The sequence below is a fragment of the Alligator sinensis genome, unplaced genomic scaffold, assembly GCF_000455745.1.
Source record: "Alligator sinensis unplaced genomic scaffold, ASM45574v1 scaffold370_1, whole genome shotgun sequence".
Taxonomy (NCBI): Eukaryota; Metazoa; Chordata; order Crocodylia; family Alligatoridae; genus Alligator; species Alligator sinensis.
The window spans coordinates 803,021-820,105 of NW_005842128.1; the positions used below are offsets into that span (position 1 = coordinate 803,021).

Below are 17,085 nucleotides of genomic sequence, written 5' to 3' on the forward strand. Positions count from 1 at the left end.
TGCCCATGATACAAGAAGGGAGAGCTGGAAAATTCTGAACCTGTTCAGTTCAAGAGAGGTGAGCTGACCCATTTCTAATTCACTAATAGTCTGAAAAGAAGCAAGTTGAAACCCAAACTGCTCTTGGCAACCCAAAATACGAGCGGGAGGGGAAATTTAGAAAAAATCATTAAGCAGCCATGAGCTAGAAGGCAATTTTTATCTACTACCTCAAAATCCCTCAAAACAGGTTTTCAGTCATGGCAGAGCAAGGTCTGTTAAAATGCTTATGCAATATAGGTCTGTAGATATAATGATTAAAGTGAAAAAATAAGAAGTGATTTAAAATGTAAAGGTCTGGTGCTTTCCACAGGAAGAGAATAGTGGTATACAAAGAGGGCAGTGTGGGGAAATGTTGTTGAATCTGCCAAGCACATTAATTAAACAACATTGCTGACACCTGAATTTATGTAAAAAAAAAAATAAGGACAAGGAAGGATAGTTGGAGGATTCTCAAGATATTAGGCTTTCAATTAGAAAAAACTTACAGAGAAAAGGCAGAGCAGAACTTTGATCAATGATTACAACAGAAAATTTGTATTCAGATGCTAATTGAAATAAATTGTGAAAAACTCAGGATGTTTTCCTAGAAGTGAATTACTTATTGGATAAAGTCTATAAAGTCATTTTGTTCTGGGCCTTTTCCAAGATGTGCCAAATATGATAACAAGCACTGAAGCTGGGTAACAGCTAGAATATAATAATTATAATATGATCAGAGTGAGAAGCTGAAGCATTAAGCACAGCAACACAATGGGCTAGACATAAGCTTTTAAGTTAACAAAATCTAATGTTGAGGAGATGTAAATCACACGGGTTTTTAATGAACAGATCAATGAAGAAAAGGAGTCTTTATTACATCATTAAATGGACTTTGGATTTGAAAGAGACTGCTAACCTAGTAGATTCCAAGCCACAAGAAGGCAAAATGTAATTTAAGTTTAGGACATACTTTTCTACTCGTGCAAAATTCTTCCAAGATTAAATCTAAAGGGAATTATTGGAAGATTTTTGAAAGTTTAACTCAAATTGCAGATAGCATTGTCTTTTTGCTTTTAGGGACTATACAGCAACATAGGATCTCCCAGAGAAGTTTTTATTTAATATATGCTCAGCAAGTGGCTCCCCACTTCTATCCTATGGCCTGTCCCCCCAAGGCCCCCCTCCCATGGCCCATCTCAACCTAACCTAGGGTAAAAATTCTTCCCTGACCTTACATTTGGAATCAGTAAAACCCTGAGCAGAGGAGCAAGACCTTTCCCCCCAAAATTGAAAAATTTCTAGGTGCTAGCAGGAGCACAAGTAGATCCCAGTCAAAATGCTCCGGCTAGGCTGTGGCCAATTTGCCCTATGTCAGATCCTATCCTGTCATATTATCCTTTCCATGAACTTATCAAGTAAAATCCTAAAGCAATCCTCTTTGCCCCACGTAGGACATTCAGGAGATCATAGCAAAACATTACTCTTCCAGTAGTTAGAATCCTTCTAATATCCAAACTAAATGTGTTCATAACCAGTTTGTAACCACTGGATCTTGTACTAGTCTGGATTTTAAGCAGATTTGCTGGTGTACAGAGGTTGGCTTGTTTTGCTGAAGAGTCATAACCCTGGTGAATTTAATATAAGAATTTTAAGCCTGGCCATAAACGTGCACATTATTTTCAGGCATGGACTGAAAAGGACATTTTCAGATCAGGGAGAGGACCCAAAACTGACATAACACAATCTTATTTTTTATGAGCTCAAACTACTTCATTAATAGGAAGCAAATGTTTGGCTCTATAGTCCATATCCATTCTTTTCAGTAATACCATGTCCATATAATTATTCTTTAAGAGCATATAGGAGACCTAGTCACGGACCAGGACACAATTTTATAGATTTTGTAAAGGATCCAAAGGTCAGAACAGACAAGCAATGTACCAAGAACCATAAACTCCAAATGCAATATTGTGAAAAAAAGCCCTGAATTCATAAAGAGGAGAGGAGAGGCACTGATTTTTATCTCTGCACACCATTGTACTAAATAGTTTAGCACCATTCTCGACAGTTCTGGAATCCACATTTTTAAAAGAACATTGAAAACTTGGAGCAGGTACAGAACATGCAGGACATGGAAGAGAAAAAGTGGTCCTTTTTCCTCTTTGTCCTTTTGTATGATATCCAAGAACCATTAATGGCTGAGCTCCAGTTTTTCCTACATGATTTACTGTGAAAAGATGAGGCAGGAAAACTAGATTGGTGTTGCACAGCTTTTTCAGTCTATGGGCCAAACGTATTTCAGAAAGGTCAAGAAATCATAGTCAATACTCTGAGACAGAGTTTCTATCCTGTTCTCTTCCCTTCAACATAGCCCGCACACCCCATAACCAGACAAATACAAGGACAGTAGTTTTGGTTTTTTTAATGACCCAATTCTTAGCAGAACATTGTAGAATTTCTAGCATGTCTGAGAACTCGCATATGGCAAACGAAACAATAATTCAAATGGAAGCTGGCAGAAATAACATAGGTGGGCAAGGTTTTTTGGGTAGATATGAAAGCTTTTATTAGATCAACTAGATAGTTGAAAAAAATTATTTGCAAACCTCTGGGCACAAACACCCTTCATCAAAACATATCTGCAACCCTCATGACTTCTAATGTACGTCATTATGGGCAAAAAAGAATTGGACGCTGACTAATTTGGGACCTCTACTTTCCAAATTCACAAGGGCACAAGCCTCAATTTTTTGTTCAGCTTTACAATTCATTTATCTTACTCACATGAATATTTTCCTTATCAATGACTTCCATTTCACATCTCCAAAGTGCTTTATTTCTAAAGGAGAATTCTCTTTTAATGTTTGCCAAACCAAATTAGAATCATTATAATAAAATTTCACTTTTCTTCCACAGTGAGTATTTCCAGTTATGTAATACAGGTTTCCCTCACCAACCACTGAGGCTAGGTTCCTCAAAGTTCCCATGGTTGGCAAAACTGTGGTTGGCAAGACAAAAGGCTGATGGGGAAAATGGCAGGTGGCAGGCTGATGTGCAGCCACGGAAAACTGGTTACTCAAAAATGTATACCATAGTAGCCAAAATGGTATACAGAATATTAAGTGTGGATACTCAAAACCGTGGTTGGCTGGTTGGTGAGGGAAACCTGTAGCCAGTTATGGCTATTACAGTATGAGAAGAGTTCAACCCAAGTTCCACTAAAAACAACTGAACTTTCAGGCCTTCGCTTACCTGATCTATAGCGTTCATCCCGTGACCCTGAGGACCTGCGGCGGTGATATCGTGAGGAAGAGGAAGGGGTAACGGGAGTTCGACGTTCTTGTGGCAATGCCTGATCCACCCCTGCAGTCACAAGAAACAAACAGTGCTGAAAAGATTACAGAAGCTTATTGATTATTAATCAGATTTTGGCTCACAAAACCAAAAATAGATGTTTGATTGCTAATCTATTTAACTGCTATTGGTAAAAATACTATTAGTATTGGTCAGCTGTTCAGGTCCATCTAAGTTAGTCAATACTGTAAGGAACATACACTCAGCAAGACACTGTAACAAGAGAAGGAAATTATTTGAAAATCTGTCCTCCTCTTATGCAGAAGTAGCCCTTCTAGAAGCCATATTAAGCCAGCATTTTAAAATGTGAGGGGTGCTAGTGAATAGGGAACCATGGGAATAAAACCTGAAACTGTCCTGGCAATTGGTTACAAAGAGATCCCATATAAAGATATTGCACTGTGTCCTATTAACTTCTTCTGCACAACCGAAAGCACAACCTGTTATCAATAGGTGACAGAACAGCAACATGCAGAAATCAAATACCATAGCACTGGGAACAACATAAACCCTCAAATACAGCTTTAGCTACAGAATACTAGAAAGTAAAAAAAATGACTATGTTACAGCAATCTGAAAGAGTAAGTTGTCTTGCTGAAAATCTTTCCGTCATAAAATCTTTCCGTAATAAACAATGGGCCCACGGCAGTACAGCTATGCCATCCAAGTATTTCTGGCCAAAGCTTAAGGTTTAAATATCTTGTTCTCCCCAGTGTTACAGATTCTCTGCAAAAAGAAGTGTGTTCCTGAAGGGTGTCTCAAAGGCACTGGTAGCACCACAGCAGCCCTGTATTGAAACAGCTGCTGAAAGCGGCCTTTCTTTTCCATTTCCTTGTTCCACCATTCACAATTGCACAACAAATCTGTGCTGCTCTGACAATGCAAGTTGCATCACTGGACCGAGCTCAGGAAGGATAAAGTGTGGTCCCAAAGAGGTGCTTTCGAGATGTGAAAATTTACAAATTACTTGGTGCCTAAAAAGGAAAAAAAACTACCAATCACATACATAAACAGTACAAAGATAGGGATTAGATATCCAAATAATGAAATCTTTAAACTGAAAAAGGGCTTAAGTCAATAGAAAAAAAGACCAGAAGAATCAAATGAATGACTACAAATTAATATGTTAGACTGGGGCACAGTGGGACAGTTATTGGATGGTAAACTACTGTCAATAATGCTTAGTTCCAAAAAGTGCGTTATGCATTTACACAAGAGCCCCATGTAAACAAGCAAGATAAATATCACCTTCATCTTCGCTCTGGCTTAGTTTAGAGTGTGAGGCCACATGTTTCCAAAGACACAAACAGAATTAGAGTGACAAATTAACGTGTTTACCTTCCTAGTATTGGCAGCCTGGGAAAACATGAAAAGGAATGAAACTGCCCACAAATCAGGATCTTGTTTTGTGGAGCTTTACAACTAAAAATTACAGATCTCAGTGAATGAGATTTACCAAAGTTATATTCTATCACATATCCATGGTTTTTAGTTGCAGTGATTTTTTACCACCTAAAGCAGGGATTGTCAAACTTGTCTGCAACCCCCTTCCAGGCTGATCCAGACTGCAGGGCTCTTGGGTTGCAGGTTGGATCCAGACCCAACTCCAGCAATGGAGCTAGTGGCAGCAGTGTTAAACACTGAGGCTAGGAACAGAAGTTAAACATAAACCAGTTTAGGTGAATGGAAACTGGTTTAAACCTGTAACAGAACGGAAGTTCAGTGGACAGAAACCAGTTGCAAAATGGCTGAAACCGGTTTGAGATAAACCTGGCTGAATGCAGTATTAGATTTAACTGACTGAGCTCAAACCAGTTTATGAAACTTCTGTCCCAGACCCTTTCCTGGTTTACGTTAAACCAGAGTCCCCCAGCATCCCGGCATGCTCTGCTAGCACTGGGCTGGGCTGTCTACTCCGCTGGAGCAGGGCTGGCCCTGCCCCTCTGCTCCCTAGCTGGAGTTGGGGGGGGCAGGACAGGGGCAAGGTTCATTCTCCTTCCCCTGTCCCACCAGCACAGACCTGCCAGGCATTTCTCCGCTCACTGCTCCAGTGGGTGGGGTGTGGCCAGCCCCAGCAGTAGTCTGAAGTGAACTGACCAGGGAGGAGATTTAATTCAGCCCCCTCCTGGCTTCCTGGATCGCAAACCTCTTCCTGGCAGGCGGCTCCACTGCGGGTGGGAGCAGGGTAGACAGAGCTGCTGCAGACTGCGCAGGTGCTAGGGGAGGCTTGGGGGGCTCTGGCCCCCTCCAAGCCCCAGTGCCACTGCTCTCCCCGCACAGTCTGCAGCAGCTCTGACTGCCCCACTCCCAACCACAGTGCAGCCCCCTGTCAGGAAGAGGCTTGTGCTCCCCAGGAAACCATGGGAAGGGCTTCTGCCCCCATCACGGTTGCTCCCACCTCACTGCTCCAGCGGCAGGGGTCAGGGTGCAGCCAGAGGCTGGCCAGCATGGCTCCCTCTGGTGAGGGGGCAGGGAGAGCGGTTATTTTTCCCCTCCCCAGTCTGGCATCCGGTGGAGGATACAGGGATGGGGATTATTCTGCTGCTTGCCTGGTGGTGGCAGTAGCAGCCAGGGCTGGCAGATCCCTGCTGCAGTCCCCTGGGAGCACAGGGGGTGGAGGGAAGAATAACACCCCCCCTCCCTACCCTGTCTGCCTCAGGGGGCCATGCTAGCTGGTGTCTGGCTGCCCCTGCGGCAGAGAGGGAGTAGCGCCAGGTGGATCCTGGCTCGGGTCCGTGGGACAGGGATGGGGGAATTAAACCCCATCCCTGGCTAGTTCACTCCAGGCTACTGCTGGGGCTGACCATGCACCCCCCACCCCCTTCCTCCCCCAGCACAGCTTCCCTGCAGCTGAGGGTGCACTCTAGCGCTCCCCGGCTCCTGGCCTGAGCGACTGCAGGCATGTGACTGCATTTCCTCAGTCCAGAGGGACTGACTGTTCACTTGCGTATTCGTTCAATTTCCAGGCAGGTTAGACTAACCTTCAAAGACTGAATCAATTCAGGCTCGGGCTTTTTGAAGGTCTGTCCCTAGCCTGAAGTATTTAAGTTGATGTGTAAGGTCTTCCCCGACTTTGTGGAGAAATGGTTGGATGCCAAGGAACACATTTAGTGTAGAATCTCAGGTATGGGTGAGAAGAAAAGGGTGCTGGTGCTAAGAAAGACTTTTATCCAGAATGTTGTTAGTCAATGAAATGAAATCATTATTGTATTAACTAGACTGACTTCTTTCAACTGGTTCAGTTTTCACTATATAATTCACATTGCATTCACAGTACTATTCACACCATATCATACATTATTTCATTAACTTTATAGTTATTAGAGTCCTCCAGGACAGGTCAACTGATTTACTAACATAAAGAAGCAACCACAAAACCATCCCCAAAACAACACCCCCCCCCCCCCCCTGCAAGAAAACCCACCTTCCTGCTCTTTTATAAACTGTTTTTATGGGGGGGGTTTCCCTTAGCAGTTGATTTTTAAGATCAGCTGTCACAAAATCAACCATCAAAACTTATTTGGTAGCCTTTCAGTCAATGGACTTATGCCCTAATATCACCTAGCAAATTCATGGTATTGAGGGGGGAATAAGTCAGGGCTTGCTATAAAAATGTAACAGGATAATTATAAAGACTCTTTATTACCTTTTTTCAACTGGAAAAGAACAATTAGGAGGCTTCAGCAACAGCAGAGAAAACATAAATTCACTACCAGGAAACTTTTCAATGGGGAAAGTTACTAAAAGTAAAAAGTGAAAAACTCCTACGGGTGCTAGTAGATCTCTAAAGATGAAAGCATTTAAAGATTGTCCACATTATTGGGAATGTCTCAGGAAAAAATAAATCTTACCTCAGAAGTTTCACTAGAAATCCCCTGCTACACAAGTGACTCTAGGCATTTCCTAATTAAAACTGAAACAACCTGCATCTGTTCATTTTTTACTGACTGAACAGAACCCTGTTCAGAATCATATATCACATTTTTCCACTCCCAACCTGATTAAGGAGTTTTTCGGGAAGGACGGCAGGTAGACTTCAGAGCAATGCCACTGGACATAAGGGAAACTCCTCCCTTTTCCTTTTTGAGCACCAGTTACTTCATTCCTTTGTGATTTCAGGTTTTCTGCTGCTCTAAGAGAGCAGAGCCTTCTTGTAGAACACTTGAAGACCATGAGAGTTACCTAGGGACAGATGTCACTGTGGTGTCCTGTGGCAGGAGGTGAAACCAAAAGTGCAAAAGTACTGTCAGTCACTAATTAAAGCTTCAGTCAATAATCTTAAATGTTATTTGAATTAACAATAGACACCACATTTTCAGACGGAGTTACTTTAAACAGCATTTCTCTCTCAACTTATGTACTTTAATCATTAATAGAATGTCTTTTGGGCTTTCAATAAAAAGAGAGTAATATAAAGGTTTTCCTTACAGATATTTACAGGAAGGCAGCCCCACTCCAATACAGGTGCAGACAGAAGTGACACATTTCTCCTGATCTGGTCCCTGGAAGTACTCTACAGCTTTGACCAAACAAAAGTGCATGGATGCAGAGTGCTTTAAAAGGGCCTGATCCTACAAAAATCTGAACCCTCATTGCAGCTCAGCCCTGCTCTGACAATGTCTTCAGAATAGGAAGGGGGAAATGGGAAAGGAGTTCAGTCTGGGATTTGTTCAGCCGGCACTGGAAGGTGAAGTGTGTGGACTGGAGCCCCCCCCACAACCTTGGGGTGGGGATAGGGTTGCAAAACACCCACCCCACGCTCCAGCACTGGCTGGGGAACTCCCAGAACAAGCTCCCTCTGCTTTCTTTCCCCCTCTCCCATTCTGAAAACAGCACCATGGCTGGGAGGAAGGAAGGATGTTGCTAGGGGAGACTGGCTGCAAGCTCCCAGCCAGCAGCTGGATTCCCCAATTCCCAAGATGCAACAATGAACTTCTGCTGGGTCTGGAGGATCACTCTAACTCGGGGGCGGGCAATTATTTTGGGCAGAGGGCCGCTTACTGAGTTTTGGCAAGCCATCAAGGGTCACGTGACAGGCAGCCAGGGGAAGATTAATATTAATTTTCTAAATTTTTTAGGGGCCCAGCAGGCCGGATAAAATGGCCTGGTGGGCCACATCTGGCCCCCGGGCCACATTTTGCCCACCCCTGCTGTAACTCATAGCACTTCCTGTAAAGTGCCTTGAGTTGCAATGGGGAGCTGCTCTTCTGTCTGTGCCTTGAGATTCTAGCTTAGACTGTTAAGGCAATACCAAACAGAAGACCAAAGTCACTTATCTTCCACTCTGAAGAGATATACAACCCACTAAGTATTTCACTCTTCCTTTTCCCCTAAACATTAAAACCCGAGGGGAACTTACTAAAAATTACTCAACAGGACACGTTAGTTTCTATGTAAATAAGTCTCTGTTATTCTTACACTGCTCATCTCCACCAGGAAGTTAGTGGGCAATATGCTAGGGCAGTGGTTCTCAATCAAGGTGCCACAGCATCATGGGCTTCTGCAAGACCCTTTCAAGCATGCCTCAGTGCAGCTGCTACTGCCACAGCCAGATGGCAATGCCTCATCTGTCTGTTTCCAGGAGGCACGTGTGGAGCCAGACCAGGAAGCTCCTGAGGTGAGACTGGGTGCTCCTGCCTGCATTAGAAGTGGCACCTGCTCTGGCTGCAGGCACTTCCTGGTCCAGCTCTTCACATGCCTCCTGGAAACAAAGAAACAAAGGAACAAAGGAAACAGAGGCAGTTCCATTTGGCTGCAGTCATGGTGGCACCCTGGAAGGAGATGTTCCAGGTTTTGTCAGGTAAGTTGCATTATAGGGATACGATCGCTCTTTATATCTGGTGTGTGAATATCAGAGAAGGAAAAGAGCTATTTAAGTTAAGGGACCACGTTGGTACAAGATCAAGTGTATATAAAACAGTCACAAGCAACCTGCGAGACAGCTCAGAGGAATTTAGTCAGGAATAGCTCACACACTGTAAACAGACACCCAATGCTTTCTGTGCACGATATTCCTCGGGGAGCAGAGTACAAAATATTAGGACCATCCACAGTGAGACTTCTGCATAGGAAGGAGGAGTAAAAACCTTACAGAATATCAGATGCCACAGTAAAGTGTTACCCTAAAGCAAGGTGGTAATAATAAATTTACTGTTTGCCTCTCATGAAGGAACTAATAATGCAGTGCAGTTTGGGGGTATCTGGTTTTGCTTGTCTTTTTTGACTGATTATATACATTTTACTTACAATTCTTGCAACTAACACATGGAATCCACAAGCTGTTTCAAGTTCGGCTGCTCCAAAATATGTTTATGAAGCAAAAAAACAAGCTCACAAAATAGGATCTGGTCCTTAGAGCTAAATGTAGTTGTTGGCTCAAATCTAACCAAGGCAATTTCAGATGCTGAGGATGCACTTGGTTAGTGGCCTACATGAAAATTGGCAGGGGGGGGGACTACTTTACTGCCTGGTAGGTAGAGGTACAATGTGCAAAGAATGAGCTTGGGGCAGCCCGCTCTCCCCTTCCCCGAGGCAGCCTGCAGGAGCAGCAGCAGGCAGTGACAGGCAGGTGCAAGGTGTTTCTGAGAATCGTAGTTCTCTAGCGTGGGAGGGGAGTTCACTGCTGCTGGGGGGAACTTTCACTCTGGTTCTTTGCTACCAAAGCCCGTATTGGGAGGGCAAAAAAACTACTGATTTTGGCAGCAAAACAATGGAGTCAATTCTCCCCCCAGTAGCAGCGAACTCTACAGCTGCTGTACAAAACTACAAGTCCCAGAACACCCTGCACTCCATGACATCACATTGCCAGGCTGCTGCAAGTGCAAGGGGAGCAGGGAATGGGGGAGTGAGGCATTCTGTCCCCCCCATCCCCTCCTTCTGGCACCCCTCCACTAAGGTGGCACTCATGGCGTGTGCCCTGCACGCCCAGCCCACATTATGATACTGCTAGTCAGTCATGTTAACATCTCGGTCACCAATAAACTAATAACCTTTTGTGTCGAGCCATGTTTGCAGGGCCTCTAACATACTGGGCTTGCCCTGCGGCCAAAAAAGGGGCGTAATTTCTCTGACAGCTTTTACAGCACCACACTTTTTAAATGTGGTGACTGGCTGCCTTGCAAGAAGGAAGGGTTTTCTCAAGGCATGTGAACACGTATGTTGTATGGTATTGCTTTAAATACAAAACCCGACTCGCGTGCAAATGAGGCTCTGTACTGGAAGGTATGGCCATTCAAACACTGCCAGCGGCCTTCTCACACAAATCTACTGCCTTTCACTTACAAAGCAATACTGAGGAATAGGACCACATTTGAAAACCGTTTAAGGACGATGCTGCAAGTTGCTAGCTTCATTGTTAAATGTATGACATTGTCAGCTGGAGACAACTTTCCTGCCCTTCCCTCTTTCTCCTTCATATCTTTTTTTCCACCCTTCCAGCCTCTAACTGTGTTGCTATACACATACTACGTGGTAGTAGCTCCACTGCCCTCACCTGCAGGGGGCAATTGTTTCCCTAACTGCTGCTGACAAGTTTATTTGATTTATCTTTTATTCCTGTGACTATATCAAAATCCTTTATTTAAAAAACATTTAAAAGCTGCAGCAACTAATTGATAAAAGGCAGAAGGCATTCTTAGGCAGAGGGTGAACATATTACTCTGAAGCTAACCTACAATACATGACCGTGGGAGATACAGCTGTACGGCAAACCCAACAACTTCAAGGACAGTGGGGGGGATGGCAAGTGGTATTTAGAATACAACTTAAAAATACTATTTCAGTTTCAATCAAACTGTCTAGCAAGCTTCTGTTTGGCGACTGCTGGTGTGTCATTAAAAAAAAAAAATCAAAGCTGAGTGATGGGCTTAATGTCAAGTTGCTGCAATATTTGTTATATTGCATGGTATTTTATTGTTGCTGTCATACATACATTCATACAGCTGAAGAGCCATTTCACTGGGAACTATAAGAAGCAAGATTAGTTGGGTATTATCTTGAATTGGACTAACTTTAAAACTGGGAGAGCTGTTAACTAAGCTTTCAAGATAATCTTCTTGCCCAGACATGAAAAAAAGGACATTCTGTGTCCAAAAAGCCTGTCTAACAACTCTCCCAACTATAAAGTTAGTCCAGCATATTATCTTGAACTATTATTTCCTCACTCTGCATGGAAACATGTACCTGAGCTGCAGCAGGCTCTGTTGATCCTGGATAGGCTTCAGCCATCTTTGGACCCACAGATAATACAATCATGGTAGACAATCATCCTCAAATGGGAGAGCTTGCCCATGATGATCAAACAAGTCTTACTTCTTGTTTTTTCCCTGGACCGTCGCAGGTACAAAAATGTTACTGCTGTACAGGAAACTGACAGCCCATGTTAATTTTGAGGGTGTTTTAGAAAGTAACAGCAATTTTGAAATAAAAAAGTTGTGTGCGCAATAATAATTTATTGGACCACATTGCTTCTTTGCACAGTCATAAACAATGGCTGTGTTTGACAATGCTGCCAGCAGTATTTCCTGCTGTTGTATAGTTTCCCACTCACTGCACACAAAAGTTTTACTTAGAAATTGCTGTTACTTTCTGAAACACCCTCGTGAAATTTAAAAGCTGTTTCTACTACCATATACTCGCTAAAGAAAGATGCACAAGAGCTAGTCAATCCACTATACTCTGGGTGGGTGTAATGGATACAGCATTTCCAATGAAATATCAACTCGACTAAGTTACCTTTCATATATACTCCAGCACATTGATCTGAAGGCAAATGATCAACCTGGGCACACCAGGTATCTCTTCTTCTGCGTAAACTAAAATCTTGGCCTGTCTTCAAACATCTCCTTGTGGATGAGTAGGTGGCGCCTCAAGCTCAACATGGCTACACCAGAGCTCTAAGTCTTTTGAGTCCTCCTTTCCATGTCTTGTCTGGACCACTAGGGACAATATCACCATCCTGTCATTCTAAACTCATTCTAGGATCTCACAGCCAACCTATGTCCAAGTCTTACACTTACTTTCAGCAGAACTTCTCCAAGATAAGGCTTTGCGTCTCCATTCTCCTAGTTAAACTCCTACTCAGGACTTGGTTATGTTGCGTCTCTATTACTATGCTATCCTTTTCTCAGTCCTTGGCAAAGGCAATCCTGCTCCAATCCTCCCCATTACAGAATGATGCTGCAACAACAGTTTGCTTTGCCTGTCACTCTGACCACATCATCCTTTCCTTTACGCTCCTCCCCTACACCCTCTCAGTCACAACAACACACACAGATTTCCACTTTCAAGCCCCTTCATGACTAATTTCTTCTTTACCTATCATTCCTTATTCAGAAGTCAAGGGGTGAAAGGTCTGCCTTCAGTTGACACATGGCGCCATTAATAAAACTGAGTAAATGACTCTGAGTATGGCATTTACAGAAGTGTCTAAATGAGTTATGAAGACAAGTTTTGAGAACACAAGTGTTTTTTAGACCTGTGACCATGTAAATGTTTATATTCATGAAATAAATAACAATCTCTGAGGTTTGATTACAACTCTAGAACCAAACTTAATTTAAGCCTTTCATTACAGAGTTTGCAACCCAAATAATACAGTACCATCCCTGTTCATAAGTAATCATAAACTAAAGCTGACTAGAAGGCAGGGCAGAGTGGCACCTTATAGGATATAGGCTAATTCAGAGAGGCACAGGCAACGGCCTACTTCTTCATATAATATGAATGGACCTGCAAAGAGCAGGGGTCCTATACAGGAAGCAGTCATTTAAATACAAAGGATAGGGAAGGGGGAGGAAAGGAAAAGGGGCACTTCTGAGAGTCCACTCATTCTTTCCCTGCCCTGGACTGACCAATGTAGACAGTAGATGATGGTCCAGAGGAGGGCCACTTGCATGATTAGTGGCCTTCATGATAGACCCTACGGGGGAAGGTTGAGAGAGCTGAATCTCTTCAGCCTTCACAAGAGACAGCTGAGGGGAGATCTTGTGGTCGCCTATAAATTTATTAGGGGAGGTCAACGGGGAATAGGGGAAGCGCTGTTTACTAAGGCACCCCAGGGAGCGACTAGGAATAATGGATGTAAACTAGCTGAGAGTGGAGTTAGGTTAGATATTAGGAAGACATTTTTCACAGTAAGGGTGGCCAGGATCTGGAATGGGCTGCCAAGAGTGGTGGTGCTATCACCTAGCTTAGAGGTCTTTAAGAGGAGGCTAGATAGTCACCTGGCTGGGGTCATCTGACCTCCGTCCTCTTTCCTGCCAGGGGCAGGGGGTTGGACACGATGATCCATTGTGATCCCTTCTGACTCTACAAACTATGAATCTATATATGGCACTGGTATGGGAGCAGGTGAATGAATCCTGTCAAATCCATGTTGGACCAAACAACAGATTTAAAGATATACATATTTCAACTTAATAATAAGAGGCAAAGGATACTAGTTCTATTCATTCAAGCCAGAAATTTCCTTATACAGAAAACAGGGATAGGGACATACACTGGGAATCTTATGTGGGACTTACCTCAGGCTTTTCTGTACTAGTGAAAATGTCTTGCCATTACTAGGGCTGGTGAAGCTCCATGCCTACCAGCACCACTATTCTAGTTGTAGGAGGGAGTATCATTTTAAACACTACTTTGTAAGTTTATTCAACACAATCAATAGAGCACTGTTTGTCACAAACAGAGCTACACTGGCGGTAGCAGTGATGGGAAATGATGAAAAATAATCTTGTGTAGACACAGCACTTAATTAAGAAAAAACAAACTACCCATGTCTAAATGATTAGCACAAAAGCTTAATTGATAACAACATCATCTCTCTGTACTGAGAACAAATAAACAAAGTATTTCCTGGCAAAACACTGGAAGTAAATTGTGCAAAAGCATAGCTTATGCTGGATACAGGTAATTTAGTTATTTTCTTTCTAGGGAGGGTTCCTCTTAATAGCATACATCCAGCTGTCCATGTTATCGTACATGCAGTTGACTGATTGATCCAATCAAGGTAATCTTCACAAAATTGTTCTGAAACAAATGTTTATTTAAGAGATTCAATCAGCTACTGGCAGTCAGTACTGCTTCCTGAGAAAAAATGGTACAGAGGAAAGGGGAAGAGTTCTGGTCAAATGCAGAGGGGTATGGGCTCAGAGATTAGGGCTCAGATCCACAAGTGAAGTTAGGTGCCTACCTCCCATACAAATTCTTGAAATGCTAAAGCTCATTTAAAATAATAACAATTCTGTCCAGAGAACATCTGCACCTGTAATTGATGTTCTAGAGAACACAGCTGGAGGAAATATAAGTTAGGCAGTATTACTGTTTTTTTTCTGCCAAGCAAATGTGACAGCAACTCTTCTCAGATGACAGCATGCCACCGAAAAGAAAAGAAACACCTTCCAAGATATAGCGAGTGGCAAGGGTCTCGTCTGGATGAAATCCTTCTGCTTTCATCTGAGTTTTTTTGGGTTTTTTTTAGCATTTTTCTGGTACAAAAATCATTACCTCTTAATCCCAGCAACACCTGCATTATACAGATACTGAAACAGTGGCAGAGACGGTACCCATCTGAGCCTGAAGTGGTGCTCAGAAAGTCGTGGTGCTCAGGCCGACCCTCAGAATCAACGAGCTACACAGCCCCACTACGAGGAGAACAACAATATAAGCAGAAGCCAATCATTTCTAAGAGTCCTGAACCTACTACCAATTCTTTGCATTATTTTATTAAATCATTTTTTTCTAAATAATATGGGACTATCCTCTCCAAGGGACTTCCTTGATTAGGGGATGTCAGGTCATGCCAGGGGCAGTCAGTGGAATTGCAGCTGTTGACTTCCACGGCAGACTCTGGAGAAGCCATGAGACAGAGCCTTCTCCTGAAAGTCCGCTATGTTCCTTTCACCTCTGTATGCCTGGGATGGACAAGTACCACACTGGAACAAAGAGGTTAATGAACCAGCCTAGAAGCATCCTCCTCCTACACCTTTGAGCAATATCATACCCAGGACGGAGGGTGTGAAGAGAACAGAAGCAAGCTTCAGTACAGCCAAATGGACTATGAAGCCCGGATGGGAATTCCTAGACAGGGCTGGACTGTGCTATCTTATTGTTAGTTTGTCATCTATGTCAAGCAACAGGGAAAGGATGAATTCTGATCATATACAGACCATGGACTTCTTATACATCTATAGCAATATCCAGACTCCAGCTGGAGTTGGCTCAAGTGGCACATCCAAGTCACAGGTGGAGCCAGAACCAGTCTCCTGTGCTTTCACCATTTTAATAGGATGAACCTCTTTCTGCAGCATCCACAGAGGACAGGCTGGGGACATGCTGTGTTTTCCACCATGTTTTTACTTGGACCTGGGTTGGTAACAACTTCCGTGTGGCCTTGGGCCATGCTGCCTCTTCATTAGAAGCCTGCCATGAATGCCTCCTTCTGACAGAGGTCACTTACAAACATTCACTCCAAAATATACAGGTATTGTGCTCACCAAAACGAAAATAAAAGAGAGGCCGGTTTCCCGCTGTGCTGGCTGCTCGTTCTCTAGCTGCTGCTTCTCGGATGTCACAGACCCCAATGTTGGCAGTGCGGAGCATTCTTCTGGCAGCCCCTTCACTGTGTTGCAGTCTACACCGTACCGCGGCAGCTCCATTCGCTGCTGTAACAAGTTGAAAAAAACTAATTAATTCATGTTTAGTTTTTTTACATTTGTTACAGCAACGAATGGAGCTGCTGCCCCCATGCAGTACAGCACACGCACATACACACAGACACTACAGAACACTCACAGAGCCACATGGCCAATCGTCCGCTCTGCCAACATTGGTGTTAGTAATGTTAGCAAAGCAGCAGCAAGAGGACTAGATGCTGGAACAGTGGGGAACTGCCAGTTGGTTTACCTTCAGTTTGGTGAATGTCAAGTCCCAACCCTTCCCCATGCCCTTATACCCCACCAGAAAAGCCGTGTGGGTTTCAGTGCCTTGATCATTAATATTTCTGATACATCCCTCCACTTTTGAAAGTGAGATCTAATATGGAAAGTGATAAGTGTTTGCAGTTCCCCATGAAAACAAATTACAGTAAACAAGGAAGTGACTAATTTGCTCCTCTGATTCAAGGGGTCTTCACAAGAGCCTACAAAAGGCAGCTTCAGTGACTTCCACTGGGAAAAGATTTGTGTCTCCAGCTCAGAAGCAGGGACCTTCAGCCATTCAGATGAGGTAAGATGTAGAGGGAAAATACCACAATACACCATCATCAAATTTTGTCTAAAAAAGGAACAGAGGCAAAACAAAAAACAAACAAAAAGCTACAGACAGCAAAGACCCAAAGCACAAATGATTTCAGTTTCAGTAGTTAACAGTAACAGCTGTAATGTCCTGCAATAAAGTAATGCATTCTAATGCTAACATGCTAGGGGCAGATCTCCCACTTTTGGACTGATGGATATAGTTGGATGGATGCAAATTAAAGGTCATTTCTATGATACTGTTCTAAGCCTTTCTCCAGTCATTACTCTCTGGATTGATTGCAAGATTTGATAGGAGGAGCTAGGAAGCACGCTCTGCCAAAAGCAGTGGATAAATGCTGAGGTTTCTGCTGTCGGACGCAGAACTAGGTGATGATCATCTCTGAGGGTCTCTACAAGATACCAAACTTTAGACCCCAGATGCCAGTTCCTAGAGGAAACTCTGCTTGATTACTCT

The 17,085-nt window shown here is 43.3% G+C and overlaps 1 protein-coding gene across 6 annotated transcripts in view; it reads right to left on the reverse strand.

The window, feature by feature from the left end:
* The window catches only part of DIP2C (disco interacting protein 2 homolog C), a 203,134-nt gene that overhangs the window by 184,426 nt on the left and 1,623 nt on the right, over positions 1-17,085 (reverse strand). For 3 of the 6 annotated variants that reach the window (XR_003094383.1, XM_025205760.1, XM_025205758.1), the window contains exons 2-3: positions 15,870-16,037; positions 3,274-3,384 (exon numbers count right to left, since the gene is read on the reverse strand). Coding sequence is in view for 4 of the 6 variants with exons in the window: in XM_025205760.1 (XP_025061545.1) it covers positions 3,274-3,384; positions 15,870-15,975 (217 nt within the window). In the remaining 2 variants the exon portion in view is untranslated. Of the gene's footprint in view, positions 1-3,273; positions 3,410-14,880; positions 15,018-15,869; positions 16,038-17,085 lie in introns of those variants that run through there. The other 3 variants (XM_025205759.1, XM_025205757.1, XM_025205761.1) reach the window with 3 other exon arrangements.